This window comes from Argopecten irradians, chromosome 2 (genome assembly GCF_041381155.1).
Source record: "Argopecten irradians isolate NY chromosome 2, Ai_NY, whole genome shotgun sequence".
Lineage (NCBI taxonomy): Eukaryota > Metazoa > Mollusca > Bivalvia > Pectinida > Pectinidae > Argopecten > Argopecten irradians.
In genome coordinates this window covers 23,527,534-23,548,603 of record NC_091135.1, presented here as the reverse complement: position 1 = coordinate 23,548,603, position 21,070 = coordinate 23,527,534, and the positions used below count along the sequence as shown (strand labels likewise).

The 21,070-nt window shown below is 33.4% G+C and overlaps 1 protein-coding gene across 3 annotated transcripts in view; it reads right to left on the bottom strand.

The window, feature by feature from the left end:
* Window positions 1-3,557: 3,557 nt before the first annotated feature.
* Window positions 3,558-21,070, bottom strand: part of LOC138314863 (integrin alpha-4-like) — a 65,238-nt gene continuing 47,725 nt past the window's right edge. For 2 of the 3 annotated variants that reach the window (XM_069255450.1, XM_069255451.1), the window contains exons 12-22: window positions 20,534-20,719; window positions 19,709-19,860; window positions 18,606-18,758; window positions 17,741-18,192; window positions 17,089-17,266; window positions 16,013-16,033; window positions 11,660-11,824; window positions 10,527-10,646; window positions 9,982-10,086; window positions 8,620-8,739; window positions 3,558-8,425 (exon numbers count right to left, since the gene is read on the bottom strand). In XM_069255450.1, the coding sequence (XP_069111551.1) occupies window positions 8,192-8,425; window positions 8,620-8,739; window positions 9,982-10,086; window positions 10,527-10,646; window positions 11,660-11,824; window positions 16,013-16,033; window positions 17,089-17,266; window positions 17,741-18,192; window positions 18,606-18,758; window positions 19,709-19,860; window positions 20,534-20,719 (1,886 nt within the window). In that variant the 3' untranslated portion in view covers window positions 3,558-8,191. The remainder of the gene's footprint in view (window positions 8,426-8,619; window positions 8,740-9,981; window positions 10,087-10,526; window positions 10,647-11,659; window positions 11,825-16,012; window positions 16,034-17,088; window positions 17,267-17,740; window positions 18,193-18,605; window positions 18,759-19,708; window positions 19,861-20,533; window positions 20,720-21,070) is intronic. The other variant, XM_069255452.1, reaches the window with a different exon arrangement.

Sequence of the window (21,070 nt, the reverse complement as noted above, 5' to 3'; positions counted from 1 at the left end):
CTTGACTAATTAAGAATTTTTCCATGGATTTCATCTGGGCTAGAGGCTTTCCTGGGATTGATGTTGTTTAGTAACTTGGTGATGGCATTGATTGAGATTGTTATTTTATTCATGGTAGGATGAGTACTGGTGCCTTTGTCATGGATAGGTGTGTTTGTAGGTGGCGTGAAGGCTTCTTGGAATTGTGTGTTAAGAATGTTTGCTTTATCAGTCGACATGTCAAAAAGTTGACCATTTTTTCTAAGGGGTGGAATGCTGCTACTTTCGGTTTTTTATGACTTTATATAAGTAAATAGTTCTTTGGGAATAAGCTTACAGTTAGGCGGGTCATTTTCTTTGATGTCTAAAATCATGTTTTCAATATACACTCAATATGCTGTCATAGTTTCACGTTGTATTTCAGCTTTCATTGGTTTAGAGAACCGAATGTAGTCATCAGAAATGTGTGTAACAAGTGGAATCTAAATGACGACAAGGCAAGGATTTTAGAGATAGACATACAATTTACAAAATACCAGAGATCTTTTATGTACTTTTTTTGTGTGATTTGTAGTTCGGTTGTAGTTGGTCTATATAGCTGTATATCTGTAGTTGGTTCTGAAATAATGGTCAAGCCACCCGATTAGTTTCAGAGGTTTCTTGGTATTGACCATTTAAGCCTCTACTCTTATATAGACACTGGATGGATACAGTTGATACTCATAAGCAAAGAGTCCACACTATGTAGAGAATATAAAATAAATGATCAGGGTGTTGAAAACTCTTATCTAACAGGACACAACAGACCTAAATTTTATAATCATTATTTGGATTATAATTGTGTGTTCTATGGGAGTCTGAACAATTCAATTTAAAGGACCTAAATGCAGAATTTTTAAAGAGGCGTCAGAAGTCCGAAATTGAAGCGGTTTTGGTTGTAAGAGTTGAAAAACTAATCTCTCACCAACTGAAATATATTTCTTTGATATAATTATTGTTGGAATGGGTGTATGATAAACATTTTAAAGGAGCCAAATGCCTGAATTTTTGATGTAGTGTGTGTTATACAAAAATTTACCTGTAAAACTGTAAAAACCAAACCAGACAATGATTTCAACAATCAATTTGGATTATTAATGTTGTGATGTGTATTGACTACTTACTGTGAATTTTTGTAATTGACAAACAGCTATAGGGATAAGTTAGATACTCATAAGCAAACCGGCTTTCTCAGCTAAATTTGACAGCCAACACGAATACAATGGTTGCAAACATCTTGACCGCCGTACGGTGCAAAAGGGTAAAAAAAATAATTCTAGTACAATAAGATAGCTTCCGCTATCACTTAAGTAATCTACCTATTACGTGTGATTTCCTTTGATTAACAATTTCAAGATGACCGAAACATCCGGAAGTTAATCTCCCTTTTGAACTCATACGTGTCGGTCAGAACAATTTATTGACTTCAAATATATTGCAGACTAATTGATAAGCCGACACATTTTTCTCATATCGATATCTAATTGAAATGTGTTACACACACTGATAAAAATATATACACAATATACCTTAGCTATAAAAGTGTACTTTTGAAAGTTCAATGTATTTACAAATAATCATTAGTTTCATAAGGGTAAAATATTCCTTATGATATACGTTTGCGCATGTTAATTGGTGGAAAATCCGGGTAGTACCCACTTCTACGCTGGGTACGCTTTCCCGAAACCTTAACTGCCAAGCAAGTATTTCCCGCGAGTGACTCAAAGAAGGACCAACACTATTCGGAATCACACGGACTAGATTTTAACCAAGACTGTGTTCGCCATACTTTGGAATTAACCAGGGTAACGTTTTGACGGTAACTATTCGGGATGGCATCATGTTACAGATGTGGGAGCCTCTTTTCTCCAAACCATCCGATGTGTTGTCCAGCAAACGGATGTTACTGTTTCCGATGTGGAAACATTGGCCACTTTTCGAGAATGTGTTTTAATCGAACCGGACATTGTGCTACAAATGTTGGTACAACAGGATATTATCCCTGGACAAGTCAGCGTCTGAAACTGCGGATCCATCCTGTTCCTGCCCCGAAAAATTCTTCGGACAGTAAGTCCGTTATTCGCACTGCACCAAAGAAAAAGGCCAAGTCAACATCCAAATGGCGGCGAGATTCTGAACGTCTCAGGAAATTCCGAGATACGAAAAAGGTACTGTGTATTTTTCCATTCAGTGACATTGAAAATAGTGAACTTCAAAACGATTTCCAGAAAGACTCTAACTACAGCAACCAGATAATTTCATTACAGTCAAAACTTGTTCGTACCAAAATTACCATCTCCAAAATATCAGAAAAGTGTGCAAAATTACAAAGATCAAACGAAATTCTAGCAGAGGAATGTGCGCGCGCCAAAAATGTGAATATAACCAATTATGTGTCTCAAATTAAGGAACTAGAAAAAGCATTGGACAACAGAAAGAAAATGATGAAAAGCAAAGACGAAACAATCAGTACATTACAAACAACCGCGAAACAAAAAGAACAGACGCAGCGACAAATTGCAAATTTAAAGTTCAGAATTTCGGAGAAGGACGAGGAATTAAAACAGAAACAAAACATAATCACAAGCCTCCAAAAACAACTTAGTTACTACAGCGCTCCAAATACTACCAGACCGAATACTTTTCCCGGACTACGAAACCAGCCACAAAATAATTCACGACGCCAGCGACCACACATTTCCTATGAACACCGAGCGAATAGACTCCATCAAAACAGAGGACAGTTTAATTAAGACGCGGAACGCGTCTTTCCCGGAGCGGAAGGAAGTTATCACAAAGAATTTTGTGATAAATTTTAAAGTGCTTTGAACGTGTGTAAATAGTTGCTAAATTTTAACATCAATCATCAGTTGATACTATTGTGTGTAATTTGACATTCCTAAGGTTATATTCTTGATTATATTTACTCAACACATATCGTTCGTGACATTTGAGATAAAAAACCATATGTGTGATAACTGTGTATATCCTCTGGCAATTTACTTCGATACCTTTTCTGAAAGATTTTATGTTCCATTCTATTACGTAACCGGATTAATGTCACGGCCATCCTAATTGCCTAAAGGACACTGACCACGGCTGATTAATCTGCCAATGAGCGATATCTGTCAGTCATAATTCTGTAATTTTATTGTATGTACATTATTTAAGCATGGAATATTTTATTTATAAGTCAGTTAGGTCTCCGACTTTGTACGGAACACAACGGCTATATTCTGGATACTCCAGAATAGCCATCCGTCAAGTCAAAGTTATCATCATTGAATTCCAAAGTTCAACTTCAACATTTTCTTACGTCATCTTTACTTCGTGACAAAACGTGCGGCAGTTTCCGTATGTTAGATCTCAAGTTAACGATCATGCAATGGGCATGCATGTATTTGCAGTGTTATCAGACGCCTTAAAAACGGCACGATGTCTATTACGTCTTTAAGCCTATAGGGCTTATTATCCATAGCATTTCGTGATGGAATTTCGTAATTTAGAGTTTATCAAAAAGATATGAAAAACAATAGACAAAGAATCTTTAAATATTTATTATCATCGATGCATATGGCACTGGGTGGTATTTGTGAACAATGCATTAGAAGTCACTGACATTTGTTTATATATGTATATTTAATAAACAATGACATGTTCATATTATAGGCATAATGTACAGCGATGGAGGACTTTGGTATTACCGGCGATAGCAAATGGTAAGTGTTTACATTTTTGTCTTCGTATAATTAAAACATTTGCTGCATTAATAGACACATCAACAATACTTTACACAACATATATATAGACGTGTCTTTGAACATAACAAAATGTGCCGATGGAAGATAAGGTATTCTATGACTCTCGTTCGTTTGTAACAAACATCATATTGATTACATTTTCCCATCGTCCATTTCATAAACAAGCTTAGAAATACATGTAAAGAAGATAATAAAAATGAGGACAGAATATTAATATCCGATCAATTTTCAATTAATTATCTTCCGGTAAAATTTTAAGTAAATCGTAAATATTGTTCCTGGCGAAAATTACAGACAAATTATAACTGTTTGGTTGCGGACGCAAATACTACATCAAAGGCAAAATAGCTGAACTCTCCAAATTTAATATTTTTTTTTTGAAAAATAAATTTTTTTTAATTCATTATTTTTTTTAAAGATTTTTTGCATAAAACATTAAAATACATAGTTGAAAAACATATCTGTGGTTGATAAGAAATATCTTTTTTTAACAGATCTAGAAGCTCTAAGTAACGGGAGTAATCACTGGTACAGTTAGTCTTTCAGACCAATGAAGCTACGCTACAATATAACAGAAATATAACAACAATAAAATATCTATCTTATGTATACATTAAGGAGTTACATTAATTGTACATTTATATGCCTCATGCACATAGTTTTGCACATATAAACAATAAATATGGACCTAATAGTACTGTCAGTTTGTATGTGGAAATCGGGCCATTACCGATTTTTGTCCTGTTAATAGATATAGATATTTAATGTATGGTTTAAATAAATATATTTTATGTCGTACTGCCAAATTTATGGAAGTAAGCACTTTACTCGTGCAATAATTCTTGTTTAGACTTTTACCACTTTTACCACCAGAAAAAAGGAATTATAATCAACTGCTACCAATGAATTTCTGAAATGTACAGTACATTTATATACGATATTACATGATATACATCACTGGTTTATCAAATGGAGAAAACTTAACGAAATATATATTGACGTGTAACATATATAAATGGGACGTTATATAGAAATAGAGCATATAATGCCATAAAATAAACTATGATTATGCAAATAAATGATATGCTATTCTATAGCATTTCGGATACGGATTTAATGGTAGCATATTGATGTATAATGACATTAGTCGACTGTTTTAATTACTCTGCCATTGTATCCTATAGTGCGGCAGAGGCCAAACAAAGCTACTTATATGCACACATTTGAGTTGCACCACACTGATAAAATAATGGTATCATTGGGAAATAATAATTCATAAAGTGTGTAAAAGTGAAAAACTTTTTTATCCCATAAATATGCATGTTTCACAATGGAAAACCCATGTGATAAATTCCATAGCAGTTGGTTATAATCTATGTTTGCACACTCCAGTGTGTAAACACCTACGGTGCGTCTGATTGGTCAATTCAAATATCTCTTGTTTCCGATTGGCTCTCAACTTTGGGCTACTTTTCATAACACATTTTTAAATAGCATTGTATTTACTATTTACAGTAACAGGTAGTTGCTTATTCAAAGTATCAAAGGATAGAATATTGGCTCTATATTTAGGCACTATATTCTATGGCGCAAATATATCACTACACTATGTATGGTGGTAAGTTTCCCTGAATTAAGACGAGAAAATGGTCACCACGGTATGAATATAGAGCTAAAGTTATGGGATAAATAAGTTCCCCAACGCGTGACTGTTGTTTATCATGTTTATCAAAACTCTCGTTAGTTAATTTTCAAATTTTTTAAGGCAGTCGCTAAAGCTCGTGTCTTTTCAAAATTTGAAAATTAACTAACTCGAGTTTGATAAACATGATAAACAATAGTCACTTGTCAGATTTCATTCTAGTTTGTAAAACTGTTTGAAGAACCTCGCGTTATATAATGTGTTATAATATCTGATTAGGAGATATTTTATAGAGTAGCGTCACCTTGAAGTTACAGTAGAAATAAATTGGATTTCTTTGTCACGGGTTTAAAAAGGGTGTACTTAAAACATCTTCAGTTCGTAACATAACAGTTAACATAACATGAACAGTGAATAAATGTGTAAGAATGAAAGTTCGTTATCATAATGACTAAATTATTACTAATTATATTTTCAAAAAAATAATTTGATGAAAATCTTTAATTTAAAAGAAAAATAAAGTCCTAATAATTCTAAATATTTACTGGCTCATTAGTATTATTTTATAAACTAAATGACTGGTCTACAAATACTCCATGATAATTAAAATATCCTAGCAATAATCCACACATGCATACACACATTCATACTGACTCACTTCATAATAATATATATACATACTTACATCCAAAAGCAAGCAAACAATACAATAAACTTTAAACGATACATTCAAACAATATAATATACTTTATAAGTTTACAACAATACATTATATTATAACTTATTGTACTACATTCATGAATGCATGAACTAGTTCAAGTACTTGTAAGCTAAATGCATATAACAATGACTTAACCATAACATAAAATCGTCTCAACCCCGATACTAAACCTTAATATTCGGGTCTATTTTTATATAAAAAGAATTGAGCTAATTGACATGACGAATTCCATTAGGATAAAAAATGAATTATTTGAGAACAACCAGAGCTGCACAGCTGATTATGAAATAAAGGCTCTTTCATCATCTTATTCATCTTATTTACATTGAGTTATCAAAATTGTACAAATGTATTGAATAAGTATAATAAAAATAGTTCAAAACAGATTGATATCATGAACACCGCGATTGTCGTCGTGAAATCTGATCTCGGTATAAAATGATAAAATGCTTTCTCTGATAAAACAACGTTTGAAACTAACACATTTGAGAATCGATGATTTTTCTTTTATGTAAAAAAAGGTCTATAGCAATGTCATTTTCCCACCCTAACTTCCTTTTTAAATTTTACCATAAATGGTCCGAATTTATATGAGTTTTCACGATAATACAATCCTGCATAAGCTTGTTGCATGGAGAGACATCCCCACATACATGCATACTGTATACATGTAGTTGATAATACTAATATTCACGAGGGTTTCAATTTCGCTGTATTCCCAGATTGATACAAATTCGCGAAACTTAATACATTGAGAAACTTATCCAAATAACAGTTTTACATATTCACGCCTGTCGTATGAATTACGCTTTCAAAAACTACAAAGATAATTTACGAAAATGAACTCCGCAAATAATTTCCAAAGTCAATCGCGATATTTCAAACCCGTAAAATTTAAACAGTAGTGTAAATGAAGTTGGGCTAGCCATTTCCACCCTAACTCTATGACATGGGCTGGGCTAACCTTGTTCATAAAACGAAACTGATTACTTTTATTACAAAAACGTATGATCGTTTCAACAGAAGTCAAGGATATGTGTGTCGATTTGATCAATGCTATGCTTGTAACCTGTTCATCGCCTCTGAAAGACAACTGGCAGACAGGAATGTGAGGATTGGTCCTGATGTACTTGGTAACTGTAGAGATACACTAGAGACACAGTAACTGATTCTCAGTTATAAAGGATAATTCTCCCAGTACTGATTCTATTTTATATCTGTGGTATAAAAACGGTTTCCTTAATCGAAATAAAATCAAATACATGGGGAACGTATATTGGAACCAAAGTTGGCCTAGCCGTCCATAAAAGTTTTGTCTAAATATGCCACAAATAAAAAGAATTGAATAAAGAGAACTATACAGTTTTTATTTTTCAGTCTGTGTTTAATTCGAAGCTAAGTGAAATTAAGTTGAAAATGGTCATATATTGGGTCAAATGCGGTATATAGCAGAACTACCCACTCCTCTCCCAAAACCTAATGTTATCCAACGAATCAGATAGCAATTATAATATAGTCTTCACCCATATATTCAGGTAAATTGAGCAAATAAACTATTTCACTAGCTTTCTGTTTTTTTCTTAAAGCATGTCTTGATAGCTTTAATCTCTCAATGGGTCAGTGGTTGAAATGTCAGCATTTAGCCAGTCCGATGGATTAAAATCATAGTTGGAACTGTAGAATCAGTAATGCATACAAACTCTACATACCCAGACAATTTAATGACATTCATTATATCGGTGCTATTCAAACGTAACCTTCGTTATCTGAGTAAAAAATCCTTGTTACCATGTTCACCCAAGAGAACCTTTCCAAATAACTTGTATTATACAAGTACACTTGCATTATCTTTCATGAAACGTTTGAAATTCTATCTCACTGACCGCATACACTTTCCAGATCACCTTTCATATGATGAAATCAATAACTTCTTTACTCGCATAAGAACACTTGAGCTATTTCTTCATTCAAAACCGCCACATATTGAAACTACTTTTGAACACACTTTCAATATTGATTTTGGATAACGAGTGAAATTACATACAGTATTCACACTCGGTTACTATCATCTGTTATCTCGTCTGGTTTACTGCTGTCCACCAGCTTCTCGCTCTCGTCTACCGTTTCCTTTTTAATTGTCACGTCTCCATTCCTAGGTTCTTCCTCTATAGGGTGTTCTGTGGCGGGTTCTGCACCGTTGGTAGTCGGCGCTCCACCAGCTTCTGTTGCCATTAGTTCTCTGCTTTCTTCAGTCGAAGGACGCTTTCTCTTGAAGAATCCACACTAAACACGAAAATGCCATGTAAATATTCTGTTGATCTACATCAGGTTGTCAATTTCAGCTTTTTTAAATGACAGAACATTGAGAATTTACATATGTATATTGATTATATTTTAGTTAATATATCAAAATCAAGATAAAGGACATCGACAACCTTAACAAAAAGTGGTCAACAGAGAGATAAAGACTGACATACCTTCCAACAACCAAATATGATGCAAGCAATGAGAGCTATAGCGCCCAAGATACTGAGAAGGATGATCCACCATGCCACACTTTCTTCTATAGGTTTGTTGGGAAGAACAGTTAAAGTTGCCTGAAATTATAATTGAAATTTATTTATTAATGCCAAATTATAAACAACACAACTTCTTAAGCTTGGCGAGAGCTTTTGATGCCTACTGTCATCCTCTGTTGACACTAGAAGGTGTGACTAAGTCACTCGTAGGAGTGTATGCAACTTTGCAGTAAGTAGTTATGTTCATCATTCTTCCCTTTTTAAAAATTTCCATTCTTCATTGAGGACGCTAAGCCTTTATCTATCAATTCAATTCTTTAACACGAAGGCAACTTTTCTGCAGCAAATTATACGACAACTTGTAGTCTTCAAATTACTGGTAGTTGATGTGTATTTAGTAGTGACCATATTCGACTACCCATAGAGCTTAAAAATCGAAAATAAATAAATAAGGGGACATTTGAGAGAACGAAATTTGGACTAGCTTTCAAAAAATTACAACACAAAGTAAGCAATAGATCAATTTGAAAAAAAATAATCAAGCAACGAAATCTACAAAGTTTTCATATTTTCACCCTGCATTTATTTGAAGTTAAGTGAATTTGATTTTGATGCCTCAAAAAGGTGTAAGAACATTTATAGGGACAGGGCGCTCCTTGGGTCGAATACGGTACTATAATTATCATAGTACATGTATAGGACCATTGATGGAAATGAAATTTTTTAGGTTATACCCATAAATTTTGTGTAAACTTTTTCTTTATAAACGTGATTTACAACATTAGAGATTTCGATAGAGAGAATAGAAACATGACATTATCCCAGATAACAAAAATTAAGTATCCTCATTCCTTCCAAAAGTGGAGGCAGCAAAACTAAGGATTAAAAAAATAAAGAAGTGATGAAATGGCAGGACCATAAAAAATACATCTACATAATTTTACATAATTTACACGTGCTCTATTATCATTATACCCTCATAACCTCAACAAAATAAAAATCTATTCTTATATTTACAGTTTTTCACGTAAATGAATATTATCTATTCTCGCGACATTTGATTTTTTTTATCAAAATACCCATATTTTTTACTCTCCCGTCATCGTCAATGAATTCGATTGAACAACTGATTGGAATCGAGTCATACATATGTCCCCACCAAAAGTGAGGTCATGACCAGCAACTATTCCCGTAACAATGGAATTGCTGCACGTGTTGTGCTATCATTATACACCGATAATGATAATACTATAAAGCATGGTTGTTGAGTCCATGTCAGTGCAAACTGTAAATATTACATGTGTATAAATAGTGCTTTACCTTCTGTGTACTGTCCCGATCTTGGTCAATCAAAGCCAGATCGTTAGGGTAGTTTATCATCACTACTGAGGAAATCTCCACCTCCTTTATATTAGAGTCGCTGGCCTGCAGTGAAACAAACACATATTAGTTGACGGATTCTTACATAGGGAGCTAAGGATACCTCAACCAGAGTAGAATATTTGATCTATGCACGATGAGTCTTACAGAGTGGTGGTCAACCATATTCTTTCACATGAATTTGGATATCCCATCTGCATTTTACAGACTAATAGATGAACGAATAAAATCAATCATCAGGTTTTAGTAAAATTCTCGCACAAATCCTTTATCAAATTTTAAAATTAATAGCATTATCGACAGCATACATGTCGTATTGATGAAATAATGTAACATTTTCATCATGTGAAAGCTGTATTTCCCCTACAACGAGTTATTTTTCCCTATAACATAAGACTTAATTCTTTAATCTTACGTAGTGTGGAAGAATTTTTATACATTTATATTTTTTTTTAAAAACCCACTTAAGTTATAGCCATTAGTACCTGAACCTTGCTAAACGTGTCTGGATTAAGGGTAAAGTTCATAGTTATGGATACAGCAAACCCAGCAGGAATGGGAGTCACACCACATGTAAATGATTGACAGTTTTCTGTCTGACAATCCTGAGTGAAAAAAGAAACAAAAGTTATTGTACAACTGTCATCCAATTTAACTATTCGTATCCAATCCATTCCTCCGTGTGAAACATGATTCATCATTACCAACATATTGATACCTTTATACGGTCAGATATAACACATATTTAAAGCCAAACAAGAGTTTTACCTGTAATTGATATATGAGTTTTACGTGTAATTGATATATGAGTTTTACGTGTAATCGATATATGAGTTTTACGTGTAATTGATATATGAGTTTTACGTGTAATTGATATATGAGTTTTACGTGTAATTGATATATGAGTTTTACGTGTAATTGATATATGAGTTTTACGTGTAATTGATATATGAGTTTTACGTGTAATTGATATATGAGTTTTACGTGTAATTGATATATGAGTTTTACGTGTAATTGATATATGAGTTTTACGTGTAATTGATATATGAGTTTTACGTGTAATTGATATATGAGTTTTACGTGTAATTGATATATGAGTTTTACGTGTAATTGATATATGAGTTTTACGTGTAATTGATATATGAGTTTTACGTGTAATTGATATATGAGTTTTACGTGTAATTGATATATGAGTTTTACGTGTAATTGATATATGAGTTTTACGTGTAATTGATATATGAGTTTTACGTGTAATTGATATATGAGTTTTACGTGTAATTGATATATGAGTTTTACGTGTAATTGATATATGAGTTTTACGTGTAATTGATATATGTTAACATGTTTAAGTCAAATTGACAAAAGACAAACAGGAAAAGTAATTTTACCTTAAATCTTAAAACATTTGTCTAAAACGAATACCACTTTTTCTCAAAATGCATCACCCAAATGTTTTTTGAAACTATTTAAAGATTTTCCTTATATTTTTCAATATGTTCTGGTCAATCTAAAGAGCAAGTCTAAATGTACAAAGATGTAATACAAATTTCCATTACAATTGATAGTGATTAAATTGTCAATGTATATCTTATTTCAGATATGCGTTAAAGGATCTTACCTTGTTGAAGGCATTGCCTTCAGAAGTGAGCAAGCCCTGAGAATCAAATATGTGGCTGACCAGTCCCTCGCCATACTCTAACTGCACAGCCATGTGATCCCTAGAGCCGCCTCTGTTTACCCAACAACTTACTGATGTATTTCTGGCATTTGATACATTCACAACCTACGGAAAATATAAAATACAACCTGATGAAAGGAAACAACCATTTTATCTAATAAAATTCCCAAATATGTTCAACATGTAGAATGCATTACAGCGAAAATGCACTGTCAACTAACATATTTTTGCAGTAACTTTAATGTCAGGTTTTCAAGCCTAGGAAATATTTTACAGACATTTTGTTTTGAAATTTAAACTTAATTGTTCTACTAAAACCATATCTGAAAAATGTAGGTGTTTAAATTTTATAATTTTTAAATCCCTGCAAAATTTAATATTGCATACAAAAATAAGTTGGACAGGTATGGACAGGGCTGATCAGGATCTGCTATCTCAAGTGTAGCTGAATTAAAATGTCAGGTAGGGCAGGTAATAGACACTATCGATAGAAATTGGAAGTTTTCCTCCAGGAATTTTCGGACAAGACTCAACATTTAGGCAACAAAGGTTCCTGTTCACCTCTATATTGTTCTTATTACATTTCGAAAGTGTTCTGTGAACTTATTCTGGTACGTTATAAATACAATGTACATGACAAACACAGACTTTCATATATTAAAGATGCTCCACTGCTGACAAATGGTATTTTTTCACTATCAAAAACAGAAGCAGACGATTTAGTATTTTTCCTCAGTTACAAAAGTTACTTACTTTACAGCATTACCACCATTGAAAAGTTTGGGCATATAATTTTACTTCAAGTTAAAAGTATGAAAAATATTTAATTGCATCTTGAAAAAATTCCGTGGCACTATATCCTATATGGAATTAAGTACGGATTGTGCATGCACCAAAAGCAAAAGAAATTATTTTATACTATTTTTTTGTGTTAATTACACATGTATGTACACGATTACACACAAATTATTGTTCAAATGATGAATATTATATATGCTCTATTGGCAGTGAAGCATCTTAACTCAATGAATCTTACATAATCCCTATAAAGGTGCTCCATCGCCGACGAATGGTAATAATAATAAGTATAATAATTTTCTTCAATTATAACAAAAGTAACTTACTTTACACTATTACCATCATTACAAAGTTTGAGCTTCTTATTTTACTTCAAAATAAAAGTATTTATTCATAATTGAAATAATAATTGCATCTCAAACAATGTCCTATATGGAATGAAGTACTGATTATGCAAGCAGCAAAAGCAAAAAAAAAAAATTTTATGTAATTTTGTGTTATTTAGACATTTATATGTTTGATTGACTTAAAGATCCAAGTATAGAATCACAACCCTACTCAGTGTCATGACAACATGTACAAAATGGTACTGCACACTAGGGCGGTGATCATGACCCAGGGCCTGGCCATGCCTTGTACCTCCGTATAGTGCGCCCTCCAACTTTTCACTTGTAAATTTATGAAAAAAGTGTGCCCTACACGTGCAAAAGTATGGTATACATCAATTATTGTCCAAATGATAAGCATTGTTTAGACTTTGTCAGCAGTGGAGCATCTTTGAGTAAGTTAAACTGTAAAGTACTGTGGGATTAAATAATCAGAAAATATGTATTATTATTTACTTTTAAAAACAAAAGCATTAAAAGTTATATAAATCACTATATTATAATCTATTTGACTAAAAGCAAGCATGCAAAAGCAATACATCTATCATATATGTTTTATCTAAAACTTAAAAGCAAAGGATTTTGCCAACAATGAACTTACACAAGTGGAAGGTATGCATTAACTGTAAAATTTGTATGTCTACAGGAATTAAAATGTATACATTTCAGGTTTGTTTTATTTGTATAATTTTCGTGATAAAATTTTTTTTAAACACATCAAAACAATAAAAATACTATTAGCATGCCACATATGGAAATTTTAGAAATGTTATAGCCCTGAAATCCTTAATAGATGATTCTCAACTACCATGACATGGATTCTAATTGACACAAGAATGTACATTTTAAATGTATTTAAACACATTGACCTTTGCAGTAACTCAAGGTTATACATAATTTTTTTTTACTGAACTATTTTCTTTTTAATGTTTAATTTTATTCTTTGTTTACTAATTTTATTTTGGCATCAATTTGTGGAAGTAACATATACTACATGGGCATGTGAGAAAATCACACACACAAACCTATTAAAATAATTCTAATCTATTCCCAATTGTAGGTTAACACAAAAACTGTGCAGTAATAAAAGTGCAAAAGAGTGATGATCAATAAGCAAAAAATTAATGGAAGACTTCCCTTATTCCAAATGACACAGACATTTAAGTTAAACATAAAGATGAATCAATTCCAGTTTTAGAGAAGGTTATATCTTTACTTTCTTCATCCAACCAGTGAATACTCTGTAAACTTCAACTTTCCTTTGTGAATGGTTTACTTTTGCCATGTTTGTAATATGTATCTGATTATCAATCCCACTTGCACAATGAAAGGTAGGCGTATTTCATTTTTTTCACTTAAAAGTTTATATCTTTTAAGCTTTGAAAGAAATAACACAAAATTATCTTAGAAAAAGAAAGTTGTTTTACAAAAGGGTAAGATCTGATTAACCCACTTCTAACCGTAAAACACGTTTACAGCGAATCTATTGTTATATTGTATCAATTTTCATTCCCAGCATATTTTACTATAATCTACATGTATTTGTATTACGAACAATGAAAAAAGCAAAGGAATTTTGTGGGTCCCTAGAAGTTTCGTTATCATGTTTTATTGTAGTAATTCAATTTTGCTTTTCTGAATATTACCCAGCCGTCTTTAATCTGTATGTCAGACTTTTTTGTCCCTTCACCAGAACCTATTTACTACTGTGTAAACTAGGAAATCTGATCACATGAATGTTAATTCTAAAACCATTGTGTTGTGTGATAAACTTTAAATACCTAGATGTAAGGTTCTTTAGCATCCGATTAGTGTACAAAAAACATTATCAAGGCATAAAACTGGAAATAAAACACACCCAAAACTGAAATAAAAGTGATTTACAGGTGTATTGTACTTTGGTCAAACAGGAAAGACCTTTGAATTTTGAACATAAATCACTAGGGTCATCTGAAATGGGATGTAATGTAGAACCATATTCAATCGATGATAAGGATGTTCAAATGTTTTCACTTTATATATTTTTTTTTCTTACAGTATATGCTGTATTTGACTCAACATACATCTGTGCCTTTATCTTCTACTTTCCCTTCTTGTTTTAACACCTGTAGAGGTTGGAGGTCCGTCGTCTGCCAACATTTGTCTTAAATCCATCATAAATACTAATTAGATTTTCATCCCTTCTCTCAAAAAAAAAAAAAACAACAAAAAAACTTGAAGCTTGACTAGAAACCGTAAAATCAGAAACCTCCTTTAGAGATTGGAAACAATTTCATTACTAAAAAAATCATAAAGTACTGCATGGTCTTAATTGAATTTGGTCAAAAATAGTCAGAGGGAGTATTTTGAACAAATAGATGACATGAGATATGGCTCTAGTTGGATGTTTGGAGTGACACATACAAGACTAAATGATTGTATAACCTGTGATAATTCCAGACTTTTAAACAGGACTTAATTTAGTTTCAGTTGGTCTAGATAAATGGCATAATTTCATTACTTTAATGATGCTAACTGGGTCAGGTATTGCATATGGCAGAACATGCAGGGGTATATAAAACAACCTAATCTAGAGATTAATATTTAGGGGCATACTTGCCAACTTCACTTTTTTGGAAAAAATCTAAACACAATGAATTTAATCAATGTGAATTTAATCAATTTTAGAAGTTGATTTTTCCCCAAAATTTTACAAAAAGGGGCCTTAAAAACATAATTTATTATGGCTGAATTATCAAAGGTTTGGATTTGTTGTGTATTACAACATTGTAACAAGATTAGGAAGGGCATATTCTGGTTTGAACATGTTTTTCATATCATTGTGTTGTGTCCTCCTCTGAATGCAGTTGGCAAGTATGCCGACGACCTGTGCCGGAGTTATTTTGTTGGTGTTTAATCTTACTAACACCAGTTCCCTTTCCTCTCCGTCATTTTATATATACACTGTATTCAATTAGAATGGGAGACATTGAATTCCACTGATGATTAGACGAAATTTTACAACTACAACTTTGAAGTTGTCATATCTGCTATCTATATATTGTTGAATATGCCACTACAAATACAAAACAGAGGTTAGAATGTAGGGAGGGTCACAACACTAAGTTACCTTGTCCTGTTGAGTGGTCACCTGGAACAAATCGTGTACAACTCAAACTTCATCTGCCTGAACACTATAATCATGGCTTCCTTTTCCTTTTCTGATTTATATCAGTCACAACGGAACATTTCTCTCTACCTGTGCATTCCCTTTCTCATACGTACCAGTCTTACAAGTCGACAGGCTATATCTACCTGGTATATGTATTTCTTTTGTTTTCTAGTTCCAAACAATCCTACCATACAACAAAGAATAGTTATGGATTCTATCCAATAGTCAATTTTTATTTTTGTAATGAGGGCAGCCATCTTCTTTACTTTTAGATCCGTACTGTGTTCCATAATATGATATAGTAAAGATGGAACGAACAAAATACTACTACAAAAAATACCACACCATCTGTATTGTCAGAACAATTCAGAATTTCCATTTGCACATGATTTTCCTATACAGAAGCATGTGCAATAAAAAAACACCACCAAGCAGCCACTCATTTGAAGCCGATGATAGCTAATTACACACTCGGAACCAGGCACTAATATTAAGACAGCCTGATTTATCAGCTACTGGCTAGAGGAACAATGTGAGTTTCATTCACAAAATAACAATGTCACAATAGATTAGATACCTGTCTGCAAGAGAAATAACTCTTCAACATAACCCTCTAGTAATAGCAGAATTATGAGTTCACACTATACTTATATTGATCAATAAATTCTATTCAATCTATTTTAGTAATCTACTGTAGGTAGTACAATTAATATAAAAGCAGCTGACTTCTACATAAAAGCTTTATATGATAGCGTGAAATGTACTGCAGTCATAAAATGATGACACAATATCAAAGACAAGTTTTACCAATAACCCTGACAATGATATATTGGGAAGGTATAATTGATAAGCTAGCTGATGTGTAATCCAAAATAACGGACGTATATGAAGATCAAACATTAAGTGACACCCTGCTCATACAGAATAGTAGAAGGATAGATCAGTAATATATTTGGGATACATACACTAGGGTGATATAATTAAAGGGAGATAACATAATAATAAACAGAATCAAAGGGAGACAATCTACTTACAATAAACTGTTGGAGAAGGAACAGGTCTTGGTTGTCAAGTCGTAGTAAAGGGAATTTGACTATAAATTCTGTTTCAGATGATAATGCGCTGGGTCCATTGTTTTCAAAATCAAATTTATGTGTCACAAGCTTCATATCTGTTTCTGGCTTGGTAACATAGATTTCAGGAAATGAATCTCTGAAAGTATTCATCAATTTCATATAAATAACATAAATAATCTTACAATGTTCATGTATGCATTGAGAGAAAAGTGATACCAGGTTACCATTATGCAGTGCCTGACAATCAATATGCTTTTTAATCTTATTATCTTTAGCTGTACTGTTCAGTAATTCACAAATACTTTTGCAGTTTTTTTTATTTCCTTATTATTTTACGCCATACATACACATGTATATGTATATACCAAGTACCTATATAGTTAATGTATTTCTGTTCGTAGAGTAAATTACAATTTCGAAACACCAGTAAAATATCCACTGAAAATATATTCATCCATATGGATCCCAAAAGGAGTAAATCTTATATCATGGTAAACTGATAAAAATGTTCACATTTTGTAACATATTTGGAGATAATGTTCAAACTTAGATAAAAAGAAACCCCTTTTGAACCCCTGGCATAACTCCTAGAATTTCATTTTATCCTTACCCTTTGAAGTCCTCGTTGACCCTTGACTTCACACTGACAGGTACATTTTGTGCATTGTTTGCTGGATTTGTATCAGAACTGATGGTCTTCCCAACAACATTGATGACAAAGTCCTGAACGGGAGCTCTTGATGCATCAAACTGGACAGAGATAAGCTTCCCTTCTTGAGCCTTCAGAGCTTCTGTAATCTGACATACCAAGGTTGTTTCTGAAGTTGTCAAACAGGCGACATCAGATGTGACAAAGTTGATGTACTCTGGCACTTTGATCTCAGTGTAGGGTGAGTAGGCCCAATCTTGGCCATTATTTTTCATCTGTACTTCTAATTTAAATTTGGCTTCCTCTCCTACGATGAGGTCGGTGTCAGGGTTATCAAATTTGGCCATGGCCTCAACTTTGATATCTACTTGGCAGATATTGTCTGTTCCACAGCCCGGTCTCTCAAACGTTAGCTGTATTATAAGTATAAATCAGTAAAAAGTTCAACCATTACAATAATAAACAATGGAATCATTATAGAAATTTATAAACTTTTAATCGTGTGATCGTGTTTGTTTAATGTGTCTTGACAATGAGGCATACTGCTGTTTGCCCAGTAAATTTGAGAATATATTCTGTTTACACGATTGGAAGTACTTCCTTACTGCATACTTAAAATCCAAGACTCACACTCTTTAGAAATGATTCAATCTATTATACCAAATAACTGCATTGGGCATCTCTAATAATAATAAGAAATCTACATCTGGTCCACATTTACACTGCTGTAGGATACTATATCTAAAGCACATGAATCAATACAGTAAAACTGTATTCACTGAACTAAAGGTTAGCTAGTGAAATACTGGTAAATTGTTCTACCTACCTCTTTATCAAACCCAGTTATGGTCGGGTTTGATCGTGATCCATTGAATGTGTTCACAGTGGGACAAACATTGTTCGAGCATTGACTCACAGTGTCTTCACGTATTTTATAGGCAGTAGAAAATACCAGCGGCACAAAGAGGTCTGTATGGGACTTTAAAAAAAGAGGAAAAAAACTCATACAAACATTAACATATTCTTCCATTTCTAATTGAAACAAAACGACCTAAATGAGCTGCATTGCTGTCCTTGATCAGCTACTATTCACAAATATTCACAAAGAACTACTTTTGATAGCAATTAAAACGACTTTCTCATAAAGAGCTATATCAAACACTAGTCTTGTAGAGAATTTGATATTATATTATACCAGAGGGATCTTGGCGTCAATCAAAGATTGATCTATGTCTGACAATTGACAGATGGATCTTTTCTGTACTTTTCAAGCTTCAACTATCAAAATCCAAGATGGCCTTTCCACTATGCACTAGGGTCAAAGGGGCACATACATATGGGATTTGGAAACAATCCCTTCAGTACGTTCTGATAATTAGCGGTAACAAACTTCAACTACCAAATATCAAGATGGCGGTTTGGCGGCCATCTTGTTGACCAATCGGTCCCAAAATAACATATGCACAAATACCGCCCTAGGTAAACCTTCATATGAAATTTGAGAATGATCCCTTCAACACTTTCTAAGAAATAGCAATAACAAACTTCAAAATGAAAGATGGCTGTCCAGTGGCCATCTTATTGACAGATCGGTCCTTAAATGCAATATGCACAACCAAGGCCCTAGAGGAACCTAAATCAGAAATTTGAGAATGATTCCTTCAGTACTTTTTGAGAAATAGCGATAACAAGATGGTTAATGAAAGGACAGACGGTTGACAGACCATGGATGAAAAGTGATTTGATTAGCCCACCATCTGATGATGATGGGCTAATAAAAGAGCAAAATCAAACACGAGTATTGTAGAGAATTTGCTATTACAATGTATATTATAACAACATCTTGCAATATTAGTTTCAATAACTGGAAATTCAAGGATAAACTTTCACCAATCATGATAAAGACTTTGGTGCCTTTGGTGTATTTACCTGTACATGGATTGTGTAAGGTTTAACGCATGTTTGAGCCAAGGCTTTCTGTACATCCCTACTGCCACTAACATTGTAAGCTCCTTTATCAAACGACACTCTACTTCGTTTTCCTGTTGGGTTAGTATCAACATTCACTGTAAACTCAACAACTGTAACAGAAAGACAAGAGGCCCAATGGGCCTGAACAGTCAGCGGAGTATTTATACAACATATAGTTGGAAATACACAGTGATAGAAACAAGAGATCCCAGATGGGTCTAGGCATCCACCGAAGAGATCTGTTCGACTATGGGAATAGAGATATTTTCTCTTTTTCTTTTGCAATGTTGAATACACATAGAGAACCTTCACACTTAACCCTATTTAGCAAAAACTTGTAAAAGAACTATGTATGGTTTGGGCCCTTTTGACCCCCAAATCCACCAAATTTTCAAAATTGTCATTTAGTGATTAAATTTAGTTCTTCACTCATTCAAATAAAACGACTATTTTCTTATTTTGCTGCTGTAGTTGGCATGGTAACCATAAAAAATATGTAAAAATTATGAAACTATAGAACTTTTGCCAATTTTGGTCATTTCTTGTTAAGTTTTTGTCTATGAAACCATAGAGTGCATCCTTGAACAAACTTAATATTTACTGAGAATATGTGTGGACTTCCTATACATCATCAGGTGAAATATAAAGTTTGTTCAAGGAAGAGCTCTTCGGTCTCTAGACAAAAACTTAGGTAGGGAGAGATAGACAGACATGATGAATGATAGGGGATTAAGGATAGGTTACGGGTAGGGACAGAGCATTAATGGAACATGGTATACTGACATGCTAAAGCAGGGAGGTCCTTTCCTTGGAAGGAGAAACACAGTGTCACATTAAACATTTGAGTATTCCTCTTTATAATGTCGTTGGTAACAGGCTTGCTGACGTCCATGGTCACCTGCATGTTTATGGTTGGCTGTGAGTAAATCAGTACCGCCACGTCCGACATAAAGGCTCCAATCAGTGTGTCTGTAAATATATAACATACAGTGTGTAATACCATAGGCCCTCCACTATGTAACCACCCATGGAACAGGCATCCTATGGTCACTATGTCACCACCCATGGGACAGACATCCAGTGGTCACTATCTCACCACCCATGGGACATACATTCAGTGGTCACCAGGTCACCACCCATGAGACAGACATCCAGTGGTCACTACGTCACCACCTATGGGACAGAATTCTTTTTAAAAGACCATTCTTTCTTAAATACAATATACAACTAATACTGTAATCATTCTTTGTCAATTAATCACTTATCTTTCCTTTTCAAAACCCAGAAATCTGCTGAATTTGAGCATGCCAAAGCAACTAC